A 17,172-nucleotide genomic window follows, 5' to 3' on the forward strand; every position below is an offset into this window, starting at 1 on the left:
ACGAATTATTAATATTGAGACTAGAACGGCTAGACAACTGCTGCCTCTTTACACTGCAAGCTCAGTAAACTATTCATCAACATTTTATATTTTACAATTTTCATTAAGTTACTGTAACGTAACGCTTTCTACAAGTTATTTAAATCGTTTGCTATTCTTGTATGCCAATACTTGTATTCTTAGACGCGACCGGCTCGTGGGTGGCTTTGAATTTTAAGCATTAACCGGGAAGCATATTGCGAGCTTCATTACGACCTTATTAGAAACTTGTACTGCAACTTTTATTACTCTATGACTTAAATTCTACTGTGACTGTTATTACTCTGTGATCTATCAACATTCTACAACATTTTTGTCCATAATTTTGATTTTTTCTTTCGTCTCGTTTCTTTAAATCGATTACTTACATGTTTTATCTAAACTTGCATATTGATTAAGGCAGTATAAACATGTTGTTTATTCAATGGAGGGAAATATAAATTAATCATGATTATAAATTAGGCTTAATATAATTTAATTAATTCTATCTTTGAAACGTTAGTCAATAATTGCACATTACGTATCGATCTATATGCATCGTTTGGACGATCAAAATAAAATACACCTAATTTGATAAACTGTGTTTTAAATTTCCAGTTTAAAATTCAAATGAAAAACATTACAGAATGAAAGCTTACTATTATGTTCCGATTAGTAATCATTGCTTAACCACATGTATGAAATGCTGATAGCTATAATATTAAACATCTGTTAGTTTTTCATGACAATTGTAACTGCTGTCAATTGATAGAATCGTTGTAAGTAATCTTAATTTTTACTAATATTATAAATGTGAATGTTTAGATGGATGGATGGCTGTTTGTTTGAAGGTAGCTCCAGAACGGCTAAATGGATCTCGATGAATTTTGGCATATAAGAACACATAGGCTCCTAATTATGTTTTTATTAATTCCGCGCAGTCGGAGTCGCAGGCGATAGCTAGTCCAGGTATAAAACAGTTAAACTAAAGCAACGTTTTATGTGAATTAAAAACAGTATAACTTCTTTTAATGCTATTAAATTTTTATAAATTTTATTTTTTTATTTACGTTTACGGTTATCTTTACAGCTAGCCAGTGACATTTATAAGTTATCGGAAATGTATTAAAGTATGGAGGCAATTTAAATTATAATACGATCTATTTCTGTGTCGTTACAATTGTTCAATGCTGGTAACACTGTCGTTATTTATGTATAACAACCAGATCTGTGGCGAGGTACAAGATAGAGTACAGATTCCGGACACCCGTGCACCCAGTTTGCTAGTGTACTAACACTCTTATTACTTTGTATTCATAGGTTTATTTAACTACTACGACACGTGTCATTGGTAGATTAGTGATGTTTGTATACTCTAGTTTCCAATTAATGTATCTTTTTAATTATAATTAAAATAATAATAATACTCTATTTTTCTTGTGCTGCAGAACTAACGGGTTTACATCGCGAATGGGTGTAAAACTCTCAAATATAAACATGAAAACTGGTCTTCGCTATCTACCAGTGTTCATCGTTAACGATTTCCTCTTGTCCCATAAGTTGTTCTTCATTAACACTAACATATAGCTGGCTGCACATGAAAGTCGATATTGTACCATGTTTCTCGATTATTCAGCATGAGCTTTTTATCGATTAGATCTTCTAATCGATTCCCACATTAAGTTCAGTGACGATTTCCAATTTGTCCAATAGAAATTAACCTATAAATCTAAATAGGTATTATAAAATACTGTCAATTTAAGTGTAAAAAAATCATAGTATTTTGTATACTTTCATATATTATAGATGCAAATAATAGATAAACAGAAAGAAAGTAGAACTGCTTATATACTTATAGGATAATAATCATGTGTATATAGAGATAGAAGATGTGTAAAGGTATGTTTATGTCTGAAATATTTAACAAATAGTGAAAATTGACCTTGTTTATGTTATCTATAGGTAGTTTCATCGTGATGTTCATGGCGTTACTGTTATATTATGTAAAACCATAACAAATGTGTTTAGTAGGTCACTGCGACCGCTCGTGTCTATGAGACACCTGCTAACTAATAAAATGAAGCCGTAAATGTCTCTCTTTGTGTACTCTAACGGTGTAAGGGTGCCGACATATTAACGACATAATAATTTGTTGTTTACTCTATATTCTTATTTATAGTGTATTACTTATTACTAATGTTATAAATGCGAAAGTTTAGATGGATGGATGGATGTTTGTTTGAAGGTATCTCCTGAACGGCTGCATGGATCTCGCTGAAATTTGGCATAGATGTAGAACATAGCCTGGAAGAAACCATAGGCTACTATTTTTTTTTATTCCGCGCGGACGGAGTCGCACGCGGCAGCTAGTAATTTATAAAAAACGTCAGAAAAATAATCATAAAACAACCGTTTCATTCTATTTGTAAAAAAAAAGAGACAACAATATGTTTCAATACAGGTGTGAAATTGAATTTCTCGTTAATACGAAATCGGTTAAATCTTTAAGTACCATTTATAAAATCCCCGCGAATTCAAGTTCATTGAACTGCGATAGTACCATTATGCAATTGAATGTTTTCGAGTGGTTTATCGCGCATCTCACTGCGCACTCGCGTTACGCACAAGTGTGTTCGTACCCTAATCGATCTTCGTACGGCAACCAGGCCGCATTGATGTTTCCGGGGGAGCTAAATATAAATTTAAGTCTAACTTGTAATTTATATATGCTGTAAAATTGCTTTCAGTGAATTGAGAGTGATGAAGTATTTACACCTTTTTACTAGATACAATTTCTTATATTTTGGTTCTCAGCAGTATCTTTACGTGATAATTTCTGTTACTTCTAGTAGGTCTAGTTCTCAGTAGTTAAATTCGGTATACAATATAGGAATTCGGGCTCTGATAAGGCGCTATAGTATCGCAATTTATATGCAGTTACCTGCAGTGTAAATGCTACACTGCAATGCAGTAATTTTGTTGTAAACTTGCTACAGTTCATTTTACGACTGACAATAGCAATTTTACTATTATTAAATTATGTCGTGAATGTTGAACTAAGAATTATATATTGCGTAGATTATAGCATTTTGTGAATAATGAAACTGCTTGATCTTTGTAAAATGTTTAGGACAATATTGTGAAAGTTGTAGTTGTTGAAATCCATAACAACGGAAGAATGTATTACACCAGGCTTTCTTTTCTTTCCACCAGTCGCATCTCCGTTTTATACATTTTTTATTGATATATCAGCAGACTACTTAAATCGTATCATATCGTAATAATTGTTTGAATAATAACGTAAAATGCAATCATCTATCAAAAAGCATAGGAATCCTAAGATGATGGACAAAATCACATATATAAAAATTTAATATAATAATTATTCATAATAGTCTATTGAATTTACCCATTGCGAAAATACCTTTCCTCTGAAATAAATTAATCGTGAAATAATTGATTTGAAGGAGTAACAATTCGACCTTTTGTGTAACCTCCCACTTATACTAATTATTATTTAAAATTACATTTACATTCAAAGGTTTTGTGTATAATAATTTAATAATTGAATATCTTACACGAGCACGTAGGTTGTTGTAATGAGGAAAACAATTTTAAGTTGACTTCCTATATCTTTACGTATTTGAATGTGGGAGAGTAGTAATAGAAGCGCAACATCAGGGCCGGTTTTAGCAGTTCTGGCGCATTCGGCGAGATTTTTGCCACGTCCCTTATTTTGGTTTAAGAGGAAATATTCCAATATTAGGCGCCCCCTTACGCCCGGCGCTCTGGGCGGTCGCACCACCTCGCCCTAACCTAATGCCACTACTGACGTCAGGTGATCATTTGGGGTGTATTAAATAAAGTGTATAGAAAGATACTAATTTGAACAAAATCTTTTAAGCCAGCAAATGTGAATTGTACGCCTCTTAAGACGGCTACCTCGACTTTTGATAAATCTCTATGATTTTGCTTCTTCATTAATTCCTTTAAATCGCGTTAAAATTGTTTAGCGATTCGTTGCGGAGTCAATTGATGGTAACATGAATGAGTCACGTCTTGTGTTTTGCAGGTGGTCGGGCCTTTAGTAATTGCTAACGATCTATTGATATGTACCAGTAAACGCGCCGCGCAAACTAAACTATCATTGTACTAACATTGTGCTCGTTTCTGTGACTTCAAGGTCCTGTAATGTATGCAGTATTCATTTGTATTCGCAAAGATCACATCCTACTGTTGCATGTTATGTATGTCGGTGTAATAGTGATAATAAAATAAACGTCCTCTCTGGTGCCTAATAGTCTACAATAGAAAATAATAATAACGAGCTTTAGCCCGCGTCTCTGTCCATGCGGCATTATAAATAAACTAAATAAGTTGCTTATGTGTTCTTCCAGACTATCTTCTACATGTATGCTCAATTTCAGCGAAATCCATACAGCCGTTCTGGGGATACCTTCAAACAAACATCCATCCAAACATTTGCATTTATAACATTAAGTAAGAAGGAAGATTTGAACCTTTATTTAAATCAAGTTATAACTACAGTTGGTTTCTAATTGTTATGACTACAATTCAATTATGTTCAAGTTATCTTTGAGTCATACGGATTTGTTTTAGCTTACATGTATAACTAGCCTACTGTTATACGCACTAAAACTTCATAATCTTAAGCAAACTGGTAAACAATTAAAAATAGGTCAAGTTCGAGACATTGTTATGTCGAAAGTTATGCAAATGAACCGCTGGTTGCCGCTAATGTGCTACCAATGAAGCATATTAGCACTGCATACACGCACGGACGCATAGAAAGTTGCAGCTTCAAGCATCATTGAGCTTGGTTTCATTGAAATTTACTTCTTTTTTATTTCATCACATATTTTGGTATACTTTGAATTGTTCGTGGTCTTCAGTTCACAATTGGAATCTTTTAACATAATGCAGATGTTTTTGCTGTCCGATTAAATCTCTATTTTGCCTTACATAAAGTTTGTCATAGAAAATTATAGAACCAACATTCTGGTCTCTCGATGATGGGCCCGAATACGAACTTCGACGGCTCGCTTCTGATTACAAGCGCAAGCTCAGTGCAATGATTACAATAATTATATATAATATCATTACACTATTGTCTTTATTGTATACCGTGTGGTATTTAAATATTTTCTTCAAATATTATTGTTTAGTATTTGAATTTGATATGTAACGTTGATTTTGGTTTGTTTTCAGGCAAAGTCGGAAGAGCAATTAGCGTGCGAGAAGGAATGGCTGGCAGCGGGACATATGTGGCTGGCACACCGCGGCGGCTTCACAGCCGTGGTCAGAGAGGGCGATGGCGACACAGGCCGAGCCAAGGTCCGCGTGCTCCACACTGGAGAGACACTCATGGTTGATGAAGATGATCTAGAAAAGGTTTGTTGTAGTATTATATAAATATAAAATATAAAGAGAACAAATTGCCTCACTCATAGCTGTTTAGTCACCAAGATATACAAGATAAGGGGAGATAGTTTGACGTAATACCTTGCATTTGCCCCAACTGCTGCCCCAGCTGAATAGTAACCACCCTCACAATAAGCACAGTCCGCGCGCATACCCCCAGACTCCAAGCGGGAGTTTGTCCAGTACCTTATGTGTGATAGTTTAAAGTGTTTTATATTTTAGGCGTAGAACTTCAGGTGATGAAGTAACACAAATTGTAAAGATGTAAATAAATATAATAGAGAGCTATTTATGATTTTAAACTATGACCTCATGATAAAACATGTATTAATAAATCAAATGATTACGAAAAACCGTGATCGATAGATGCTCTTTACATAATAATTTCTTGTAATTTTGGTCCAACTCGACCGGTTACTGAGTTAAATTTACTTACAAATGATGTTTTCTCGGTCATATTGCTACATTTTTCCCTATGCGTTACATTAGTCGGTCGAAGATAGAATTTAAATATGAGAAACACCTTTGCGTGTAATGTTGATGAAATATGTTTATTTTTAACCAGTCGTTTTATGATTTACTAGTACATCGGATCCGAATCGTAATTAATGTTTATTGTAAATCGTTTTGATAATTTAGTTCATTATATCCATATTCCAGGCGAACCCACCTCAGTTGGAGCGTTGCGAAGACATAGCTTCGCTTCGTTGCCTGAACGAATGCGGCGCGTTGCACGTGCTGCGCTCGCGATACGCAGCAGGATTGCCGCACGCACGCGCCGGTCATGCACTCCTGGTACTCGGGCCGCCGAGGCGGACCGCGCCTATATACACGGAAAAGGTATGTCTGAATGCACCAATACTACGATTGGAGTTTTTTTTTTAACCAGCTGTGGATATACCTACAAACTTGATGTTACATTACATTTCTCTTCCCTTTGTATAAAATTTAAACATTCTACAAAGTTCAATTTTTACGGATTAAATTATTTATCAACCTATGAAAATGATATGTTTTCCTATTCAAAGTAGCAAAACGCGAATGCGATTAGTAACAAATATTAAATGTCTTCTTGTTGTAATTTCTAGGTCGCAGCCATGTTCCGCGGCTGCCGTGCAGATGATATGCCTCCTCATGTGTTCGCTGCCGCCCAGTCAGCGCACCGATGTATGCTGGCCTCAAGAAGAGACCGTGCTATCGTATTTTTGGGAAGGTAAGAATCGATTATAATTACTTAGATCGATCAGGGGTACGACCGACGACCCTATTAGGTATACGGACAGGAAGATATGACATAAATATTAATAGATGAGAAAATTTTCGATATTAGTCACTTAAAGTAAGTTCGCTACAGTTTTCTTTGCATTTAACATTCAAAGACCTTTATTTTGTGAATTGAATTGATAACGATGTCCTTTACTTTATTATCTTCAACCATTTTGTTCGTTTACTTTTTTTATTTTCAGTCCAATGATAAGGCTAAAGAATATTAATTGGGTAATCATGGAAATAAATTTCGTTTAAATGAGATAGGGGGAAAATTCTAAAAGAAACTTGTATTTGAAACTATTAAGAGGATAGTTGTTTTTTTAATTCACATTAGATAAAAATTTAATTGTATGTAAAGATAAAATAAAATATCAAACTGTACGAGTCAATATAATATGTTCTGGTTGGCTGTAGTTAGTTTAAGAAAACTTTAAAAGGAACCGCTTCCCTTTGATGTTTAACGATGGCGGATAATCTTAAATCAAGAATGTGCTATGTTTAGGCATCTCCATTTATATTATTCGTTCCAATAAGGAAATATTGTTACAGAAAACGTATTGTAATCGTAAAATTCTTTGAAATAAATACTTACAGGTTGTTTACTATACATATATTTACTTCTTACTAATTTTCCAAATGTCAAAAGTTCTGATGGATGGATGGATGCATGTTTGTTATTACATATATCCAGAACAGTTTAACGAATCACGCAAAGATTTGAGATTACATATAGAACATAGTTTGGAAGAACTCAGGCTGCAAATTATTATATTTCTTAATTCCGTGAGGACGGAGTCACGGGCGACAGCTAGTTTTATAATAAAGCACATTTAATATCTTTTTTTATAACAAGTTAATATAATATTCATTAGTATATTTCTTGTTTATTACGTGGTTGCATAAGTTCAAGGTTTCCACAACGAGCTCTATTGTCTATTGTTATTCAACACTCATTATGCAAAACCAGTTCCGACGGACGACATTATTTAAGAAAGTAATTTAAGATTCAATGCTAATAAAAATACAGGTTTTTTAAAAATTTGGAAATCTAGAAAACACAGATTGTAATCTTACTTCTTACTAATATTATGAATGCAAATTTTTATATGGATGGATGATTTAATAGAAGGTATCTGCAGAACGGCTGCTTGGATCTCGCTGAAATTTGACATAGATGTAGAACATAGTCTGCAAGAACACATAGGCTACTTACTAAGTTTCTTCCTTTGATTCCGCGCGAACAGAGTCGCGAGCAAAACCTAGAAGATTAATTTTTTTAATTTTATTTAACAAAATGACTCACAACTTGATTGTAAAAAGTGTAGGACATCGTCATACATAGCTAGTGAAATATTGTTTTGTCCCATGACGTCAACCAGCCTCGAATGAAAACTGGAACAAGAAGAAATGACGTTTCATTTGTTTTACATGTACAATACTCAAGTGAACAATACTTTAAGTATTGTTGGAGTAAAATACTAAAATAATAAATAATAAAATGTAAATTGTGAAAACGAATAATTTTAATCCATTAAATTTGGTAGATACATTATTAAGAAATATTTAAATCGAGTTATTTTTCTAACTGAGTTATCGTTTATTACTCAAAGTAGACCTTTTTTCATAGTATAATGTGGTAAACGAGCAAGCGGCCAGATAAATTTTCCAAAAACGGCCTAGTGACCTCTGCCCATAGACATCCGTATTTGCAGATGCGTTGCCTTGTCTTTAAGCGACAGAAGAGGGAATGTACAGCAGGATTATATCTCCCCTTCCTTATTATCCCTTCTTAGGTTACATTTGCCCACTCATACTGTTGAATAAGATAAAATGCACTTGACTATGTTGTTTTGAATGATGTTTTAAAAACTCAAAATTTTCGGAAAGCTAAAATGTTATAACTTGTATGTAATGTACCTTTAGAATGAACTTAGTATTAAACATAGTCGTATTTCCATCTTTCAGGTCTGGTTCGGGTAAAACTTCAGCCATGCGTCACTGTGTTTGGTACTTGGCAAGTGCATACCCCGCACAAGGCTCGAAGCTTACGCCCGATCGCTTGAATGCGGCTTTTGATGTTCTTCACGCATTCGGATCAAGTCGGTGAGATTATCATGTTAATATTAACATTTAAATGGTGAAATTAATTTTTATCCAAAAGACTGTGTTTTAGTGAAATCTTGGTTTATTTTTCAGTTTTCGAGAGGATTTTGTTATTACCATTTGATTTTTTTCTTGCAGAACAAGTTCAAATCCTCACGCGTCTCGCTTCGTTTCGTTGACGTCATTGGACTTTGATGGCGGCGGCGCGCTTGTGTCCGCGTCAGTGCAGACCCTGCTGCCTGATTTTAGACCTGGACAGTCGCCTTTAAGGGCTTTACACACGTAAGTCTACACAAAACTGTTTTAGAATGTAAAATGAACACTTCACTTTTAAAAATCGTTTCATTGATGAAGGCAGCACGGTCACATTGAAACATAGACACACAGTTCTGAGATAATAAGTTTAATTAGTACCACTATTTTTGTTTTCGAATTATAGCCTGTACAGTCGGCTGCATATTTATGCAGCCGACTTACATATTTATGTATACATGTACAAAGCTTCAAGACGTGTATGCGCGTTCTGTATCAAAAATATCCATGCACGTATGTTTCCGACCATAAATACATGCTAATGACTAATATATAGTTTTAAAACCTCACTTTATAAGTTTCTAAAGTTTTTTTAATGTTTACATATTTATGCAGCTGATTGTACTTGTGTCTATCATTCCAGATTATTCCACGGCAGCGACGGTCGTCTTCGTCGCGAGTTGTTGCTCGACCAAGCGCCAGTGAACGCTCCCAATCCATTCCTCACGAGCACAGACAAGGCAGAAGCACCTGCAGAGTTCTCAGCACTGAAGGAAGCATTGCACGCGCTCTCTGTTACTGAGCCCGAACAGACTGTGGTGTGGAAGATACTCGCTGCTATATGCCATTTAGGATGGTGTGGCGTTACAAAAGGTATGTTTAATCTTGTTTTTGAATACACGTAAATAATGATCCCGAACCACTTTTGGTTATTCACGGCATTGTATATTGTCATGTGTTAAAAAAAATTGTGTGCGTGAAGTCAACTAACCCTTACTGGGTTAATGGTTGAATGTGGCCTAGTCACCCCGTTACTTATGTTAGGCTCCAAGCCTCTCTGTGGGGACTTATAAGTGAGCTGATGATGATGAATATTGTATTGTGTGCAGCGAATGCAGGTTCCGGTTTGAAATACCAGTTCGGCAGCAGCGGGTGCGCGAGCCGTGCGGCGCGCCTGCTGGGCGTGGGCGTGGACGAGCTGTCGCGAGCTGTGTTCGCTCCCCCCGCACCCACCTCGCCCCAGACCGCCACTGCGCTTAGGTATGTTAAAGTTTTAGTAATAAGCAATTAAAAAAACCCAGTGTAACATTGGCTTGTTGTACTACAATTTCAGTTTTATAGTCACACCTACGTCAAATCTATGTAAAGGAGAAATCTATATAAGCAAGAAAAATATCGCAGTCCCTTGAATTCTCGTTCATCCCGGTTGGAAGTTATTATTTATCAGTTATTATTTCAGGTAAAAGTTGAATATGTTTTACTCCTCTGAATGTAGATTATGTAATTTTTCAGAACGCCTTCACCATCAAGCGACAGAGAGGTCCCCGGGTCAGAAGCATTGGATGCTTTCGTCACTGGATTGTACAATGAGACGTTCAACATCGTCGCTGCTCTTGTCAACAGGTTTGTAAGATGTTCTTAATATGACTTGTATACAATCGTGCTTATTTTAGCTAAACATAATCTATAAAAGATTAAATTCTAGTCTAAGAAAAGTTACATGAAATTAGTTAAATGATTTTTTTACAGTAAATAAACGTATGTTTTTAGGAGTCTGTCGACATCTGCGAGGACATCAGCGTCCATCTTGCTGCTGGACACGCCCGGCGCCGACAACCCGATGTGTGCTGGACAACAGAACGGAGCTCCTCTCTCCAAACTGCTCTCTAATTATTTACAGGTCATTATTAGATTTAGTTTTCCTATTTAAATTTAAAAGTAATCTAAATAGGAGGTACTTTAAAATGTATAGTTATTTTCAAATATCTTGATGGCTCAAGGTCATCGATGCACTGCGCAAAGCCCAACAAAACTAAAATTGTATCACCCGTAGCAGTTCGCGTGAGGTTTGGATCTGCCAAGATATTTGAAAACTACTATACTACTACTCACGAGCAACTACTTGAATTAAGAATTTAGATAGTGACCGGGTTATACTAGATTTCTAGGTCACAGTAAGCGCACTATGTTTGAAATTCTTAGTAACAAACCTTTAATAAAGAGACTTAGCAATATCTTAACTGCAATATATGATTTAATAATATACGATGGTAATTTGTTATGCAGTTTGATGTATTTATTTTTATAGGAACGCTTACAAGCGGTGTTCCACGACGCCATGCTTGTCGCGCCAAGAGAGAGATACGCGCAGGAGGGCATCACCCTCGACGATGGCACTGAAGAAGGTATGTTGGCGGATTATAGTTCGAATTCACCCAAAATTAAGAGGGAATAGAAAGTCGTAAACTTATAATAAAAGCAATACACAATTAAAGAATTAAATTATTAATGTCTTAAGCCCTTCGAAGATCGAACACCTTCACAGTATCTACTAATATTATGAATAAGGAAGTTTGTATGTATGGATGGATGAATGTTTATTTAACTATATCTCCAGAACAGCTGTATGGATCTAGCTGGAATTTGGCATAGATGTACACAATATGTTCTGGAAGAACACGTAGGGTACTAAGTTTTTTTTTTAGCTAGGTCGATATAAATAAATTTTGCTTTTCAGATTGGCTATCGGAGACAGTAAATCCCGGACCAATGGTAGAATTACTGGACAAATCGCCGCAGAATTCTATAGTGCGCAGTTCACAAGCCGATCTCAGAGATTGCGATCGACGGGGATTGTTATGGTAAGATTAAATCTATCCAGTATATTACCATGCTCACTGTCCTTAAGTGTTCGCTAACGACTACCCTTAGTGTAGTTTTAATATGACAAATCTGAGTGTGACTATTAAAAAGTTACGGTTTAATGAATAATGGACAAAATGATTAATTTCGGTTTTTAGGTTGTTTTTAGTTTTCGAAGTCGAATCGTCTTTCCAAAAACATTTTGTCAGATACCAATATGTACTTACACAGGTTTTTTTTACAAAACCCACTATAATGTAGTTTATTTTTGCAGGCTTTTAGATGAGGAATCGATGTACCCCGGCTCGTCAGATGACTCGTTCCTGGAGCGCGCGCTGACGCACTACGGACCTCCTCATCACACGCACTATCTTATTAAGAAAGCCCCTCATGCTAGACAGTTTCTGTTACAACATTTACAGGTAAATACATAATAAGGACTAAACTAATACAATATACTTAGTATATCTTACATTACATAGAAGAAAAAAAAATAGTTTTGTATGTAACAAATAAACTCAAAAACTACTTGATAGTTTTTAATAATTATTTTGCCATTAAAAAGATATATGACCATTGAGTAACATAGGCAATATTAATTGCTACATTTTTATACCATTGTACGAATACCAGGGTTTTTTTTTGTGCCTGGAATTCCTCTCACAAGTGTCAGCTTTAAAATTAACCTTTTTTTATAGGGTACTAATCCCGTGTTATACGACGTGACCGGATGGGTGAAGGCGAGCCGAGAGAATCCAGTCACGAAGAAAGCGCATACACTCCTGCAGGAAAGTCAAAAGTATGTATGAAATATAATATTTTATATTCTGGTTTTGAGTAAGCACAGTTGACCTTTTTAACCAAATATCACTAATTAGTTAATCCCCGAAATTATTAAGTTTCATTTAGTGTATGAAAGTCAAAGCTCTAAAACAACTTTAGTTACTTTACATTACCTAATAACACAAATGTATGAATGTAGATGAAGCGAGAGAGGTGTGTCAGGAGCGCGCCAAATGTTGGCTCATAGTCGCTGCCTACCCCTCTGTGTTATGGGCGTGATTATGTTGTTGTAATACCATAAATATCCTTCAATATGATAAAATTGTTCGCAGCGAGGACATAGGTCGGCTATCGTCGTGGTCGCGCGGCGCGTGCGGCGTGGGGGCGTGGTCTGCCGCGGTGGGAGACGCCTCCACTCTACGTCGCGCCTCCTCTATACGACGCACGCTTACTTCTGGTTAGAATGTGGAAATTATTAATTTACCATAGACTATGTAAATGAAGTTACTGTTATTGTTTAGCTATCTGACCCAGTAGGCATTAGTCAACCGGTAAGAACTCACTAGCGCCCCCCTGTTAACGTCAAAAAATTACATAAGATCCGCTTTGTACTATAGCTATCAATTCATTTTTTCTTTTATATCATATTCTATGTTTTATTATTGGTTTCTGTTGGAAATACTTTTTGGTAATGAAAAAGATTCTGTCAAAAATGTTCTTATATATAAATTTAAAAATTTCCAAAAAGAAAAATTTGTAAAAATTACAAATCTTCGTGCTGATAACGTATTGGAATAATAATATATAAATTTAAAAATAAGATGACAACTTCACTAAAATAAAATATATTATTATTCCAATAGTTTCTGAGACCTTAATCCCTATATAAATCGTTTGTTATGTTTGCTTTGTCTTAGATAATGGAGAGGGATGAAGATATGTTTTATACGGGTATTTTGGTCTCTCTGGTCACCAACCGCGATAACAGCGCCTCTCTCTTTGGTTCAGATATCATTGTTTGACTATAAGTTGACAATTTTTATGGGACAGAATTTAATAAACGTAATATCATTAATAAGGATCCACTATAATTGTTATCGGAAGGTTACTGCACATTTCTATACAGAATTTATTGGAAAGATGGAACACAAAGTTGTGTACTGTGATTTTTTTATATATTTGGTTATATTATTATAAAATTTTTGTTTATAACAGGTACAGCGGGTATGAAGCGTCGCTCGACAGCACTACAAGCAAAGTTTGTAGCCGATGGTGTGGTGGACACGTTACGTCGCTGCGGCGCGGGCGGAGTGCAGTTCGTCTGCTGTCTGCTCACCAACCAGCCTACTGATGCCAACGATGATGTTAATGTGCCGCTACTACGCTCACAGGTACTCTAATATAATATACATATATCTTGAAAAAATACGTAGTCATCATCATCAGCTCACTATATGTCCCTACCGATGGATTCGGAGCCTACTTAGGGTAGGGGTAGCCTATCAAGGGTGACTTGGCTATAGTCAACCACGCTGGCCAAGTGCCGGTTTACTTCATACATATCTTTGAATTTCTTCTAGGATATGTGCAGGTTGCATCACGATGTTTAACTTTATCGTAATAACGTGGAAAAAATGTACATATGTAAACCGGAAATCAAAAAACACGTTGGTACATAGCGGAATCCACACCCAGGGCCTGCAGATTGCAAGTCAAGTGCATTAGCCCTAAGCCATCGACGCTCTTGCCTAAGAAATTACTATGAATGGTTGGTCTTACAACAATTAAATCAATTTGAACTTTTAATATTTATATGTCACGATGATATCAAGTTATTGATTATTACTAAGTAGAGTAACTGATTTTTATTTATTTTTAGTTCCGTGGCTTTCAACTGCTCGACGCGGCCAGACTCTACAAACAAGGATTCCCTGAACATATGCCTCTATCAGAATTCGCAAGGCGGTAAGCTTACTTTTATATTTCCTACTAGCTGTCGCCCGTGGCTTCGTCCGCACAGATAAAATAAATAATTAGTACCCTAAGTATTCTTCCAGACTATGCTCTATATATATATATGTATCAATTTCAGCGCGATCTATGCAGTGGTTCTGGAGATACCTTCTAACAAATATTCAGATTAGTAAGATACCACCTTGAATAATTTCGTGAAGAATTAAAATCCTGATTAAAACGGATCTTTTGTCCCATAGATATCGTCTCCTGGCCACATCGGAGAGTGAAACCCAAGAGAACGGTCAGCAGACCGCGGCGTTGTCAGACAGGCAGATCGTCGACGACATGCTGCTCGCGCTGGACCTCGACGTCACCAGCTACCGCCTCGGATTGACACAGGTAAGTCACTTTGACATATGACAGCTGACATGTGACAGCTGCGCAACATGGCCGACGCGCACACAGGTAAGTGTCACTTTGACATTTCGTAATAGGCATTGGTGAAGATATTTATTTAAAAAAAAGTGTACTAATTTACTAGACTGGATAATTATATAAGCATATTCTTATAATTCTACAAGTATTGAGACGTGTCTGCTATTTTGAGTATCCTGGAGTTTTATATAGATAAATTTTTTACGCGAATATCTTATTTAAGTCGGTCAATATCTATAAAGCTTAAAGAATTTATTAGTAAACGCATCTATCGTCGAAATAATTGTAAAATAACCATGCAAGTTTCACTTTCCCTTGATAATTTCTTGACAAACAAAAACAACAGGTTTTACGCGACAAGTATTAAATACGTGTTATTTGTACATGTCAATATAAGACAACAAAATGTTTGTGCATCGTCATAATGTGAATTTAAATGTTACGCATTACGTAAGTTCCTATGAATTATCTCACTATGCCTATGAAATGAAAGTGTGCTACGCGTAATAGTATGATTATAGGAAATTGTGAGAGAAGTACTTTGAATGTATGACATTTAATTTTCCTGATGTTAAAGCAATGAGAATAATTGCAACTTTAGACATGGCAAATTTGTTTTGCCCTTTCTCGATAGTTTTATCATCACGCGATGAAATATGTATTCCGAATACGCATCCATTCTTCTTATTTTTATTTTCTATTATACAAAATATACGCGAAAATGTTATACGCACTATAAATAAGTTTTAATATAAGTCTCGTAAATCTAAGTTAGCGTATCTGACGGCCTAGCATGAAAATTTGCGAGAAAGTATTCGTAACGTCATCGACAAAATTTGTATTAGAATTTTACAATTCTTATAAAAATTTTGGCATATTTGGTCAATGTCACAAAAACGCACATCACAAATTTTCTTAATAGACTCGTTTGATGTTAATCATTGTTTATCTCTCACCTAGTCTTTTCATACTTGATTAAAGATTTCATCTTTGTTTAGGTTTGTGTTTAAAAACATTTTTACTTTCGTCATAATACGAGCTTTGATTTATGGCTTAAATAAAATGATGAATTTAATTCCATCGTAAGTAGTGATTTGGAATTTTAACCATCTTGTGTGCTTGTGACCTACAAATACAAAACTAGTCGCCCCCGAATAGAGGTTGAATTTGCATATGATAATAATAACTCTATACAATTAACCGGTTTATAACAGAAGAAAGTTATAAGTAAATATTTGAAATAAAAATTGTAGGCTTATATCAAATTTTAGGAATAAAAACTCTAAACCATAGAAAAACTAAACTGAAACTCGTAAATTCTAAAATATTTCTGGTAAAATACAATTTCTGAAACAAATTTTCGCGAGACCACTTTTATTAAACATTTTAATATATCGTAACATTATTATTTGATGGATATTGATAATAGCAGTCGAAAAATGCACCTCTGATTATCTTTTCTAATCGTAGCTACGAGTTCGTATCTAAAATGAGATATTAAGCGAAATTTATTGAAAGCTTTCATTCTATCATTAATTTAAAGATATAAGACCTTCTTTGAATATTCTTACGCGAAGCTTCAAAAGGTTTATTTTAACCTTTTAATCCTACGACCTTTTAATCTTTGCTAAACCTTCTAATGTGAATTCTCTTAGCTATATGAAGACAATATTATAAAGAAAATATTTTATCTTTGAATATAAATGGCCGGATATGACATATAAAACTTTGAATTTTTTTTTATTTAAATGAAAAGTATTCTATCAATTAAGATTTAAATTTACGCAATAACTAAACAACCTTTCCGACTAAACTATTTCCTCGTAAAAGTATAACTGACAACTTATTTAGACTTTATTATCTGTAGTCGAAAGCCGTGTTAAGTAACTTTGTGCTTGTATTTAGCGTATGTGTAAATTTTATTATCGCTTGCGTTATTCACAGCCCTTTATTTTGTATGTAAACATAACTTTCTAACCAATTAAACTTTAACAAAAGGGATTTAAAAAAAAACAAAGTACAAAAAATTCAAAGGTGAAATAACAGAACTTTTTACAAATGTTTTCTTTTTATAACGTTCTATATTGCCAGTTGTACAAAAGGTGCTAATTTCGATAATTATTTCAGCCAATGAAGTATCCAAATGCATTCTATTGATACACTGTTAATAAAGTAAGTCGCGTAGTGAAAGTATCTTACATAATAATTATTATCTAGAGATATACTCATCTAACGTGTCTTGATACTCGAGGAAAGGATAGTACGATTATG

General features: G+C 35.0%; 1 protein-coding gene across 4 annotated transcripts in view; it reads left to right on the forward strand.

The window, feature by feature from the left end:
* Mhcl (Myosin heavy chain-like) overlaps window positions 1-17,172 on the forward strand; it is a 144,022-nt gene that overhangs the window by 55,295 nt on the left and 71,555 nt on the right. For all 4 annotated transcript variants that reach the window (XM_013312160.1, XM_013312164.1, XM_013312163.1 and 1 more), the window contains 17 exons: window positions 5,248-5,430; window positions 6,121-6,300; window positions 6,549-6,673; window positions 8,695-8,832; window positions 8,971-9,114; window positions 9,509-9,738; window positions 9,975-10,125; window positions 10,378-10,488; window positions 10,636-10,765; window positions 11,174-11,270; window positions 11,603-11,726; window positions 12,002-12,149; window positions 12,426-12,526; window positions 12,843-12,967; window positions 13,726-13,901; window positions 14,390-14,475; window positions 14,724-14,865. In XM_013312160.1, the coding sequence (XP_013167614.1) occupies window positions 5,248-5,430; window positions 6,121-6,300; window positions 6,549-6,673; window positions 8,695-8,832; window positions 8,971-9,114; window positions 9,509-9,738; window positions 9,975-10,125; window positions 10,378-10,488; window positions 10,636-10,765; window positions 11,174-11,270; window positions 11,603-11,726; window positions 12,002-12,149; window positions 12,426-12,526; window positions 12,843-12,967; window positions 13,726-13,901; window positions 14,390-14,475; window positions 14,724-14,865 (2,391 nt within the window). The remainder of the gene's footprint in view (window positions 1-5,247; window positions 5,431-6,120; window positions 6,301-6,548; window positions 6,674-8,694; window positions 8,833-8,970; window positions 9,115-9,508; window positions 9,739-9,974; window positions 10,126-10,377; window positions 10,489-10,635; window positions 10,766-11,173; window positions 11,271-11,602; window positions 11,727-12,001; window positions 12,150-12,425; window positions 12,527-12,842; window positions 12,968-13,725; window positions 13,902-14,389; window positions 14,476-14,723; window positions 14,866-17,172) is intronic.

The sequence above is a fragment of the Papilio xuthus genome, unplaced genomic scaffold, assembly GCF_000836235.2.
Source record: "Papilio xuthus unplaced genomic scaffold, Pxut_1.1 DF827679.1, whole genome shotgun sequence".
Taxonomy (NCBI): domain Eukaryota; kingdom Metazoa; phylum Arthropoda; class Insecta; order Lepidoptera; family Papilionidae; genus Papilio; species Papilio xuthus.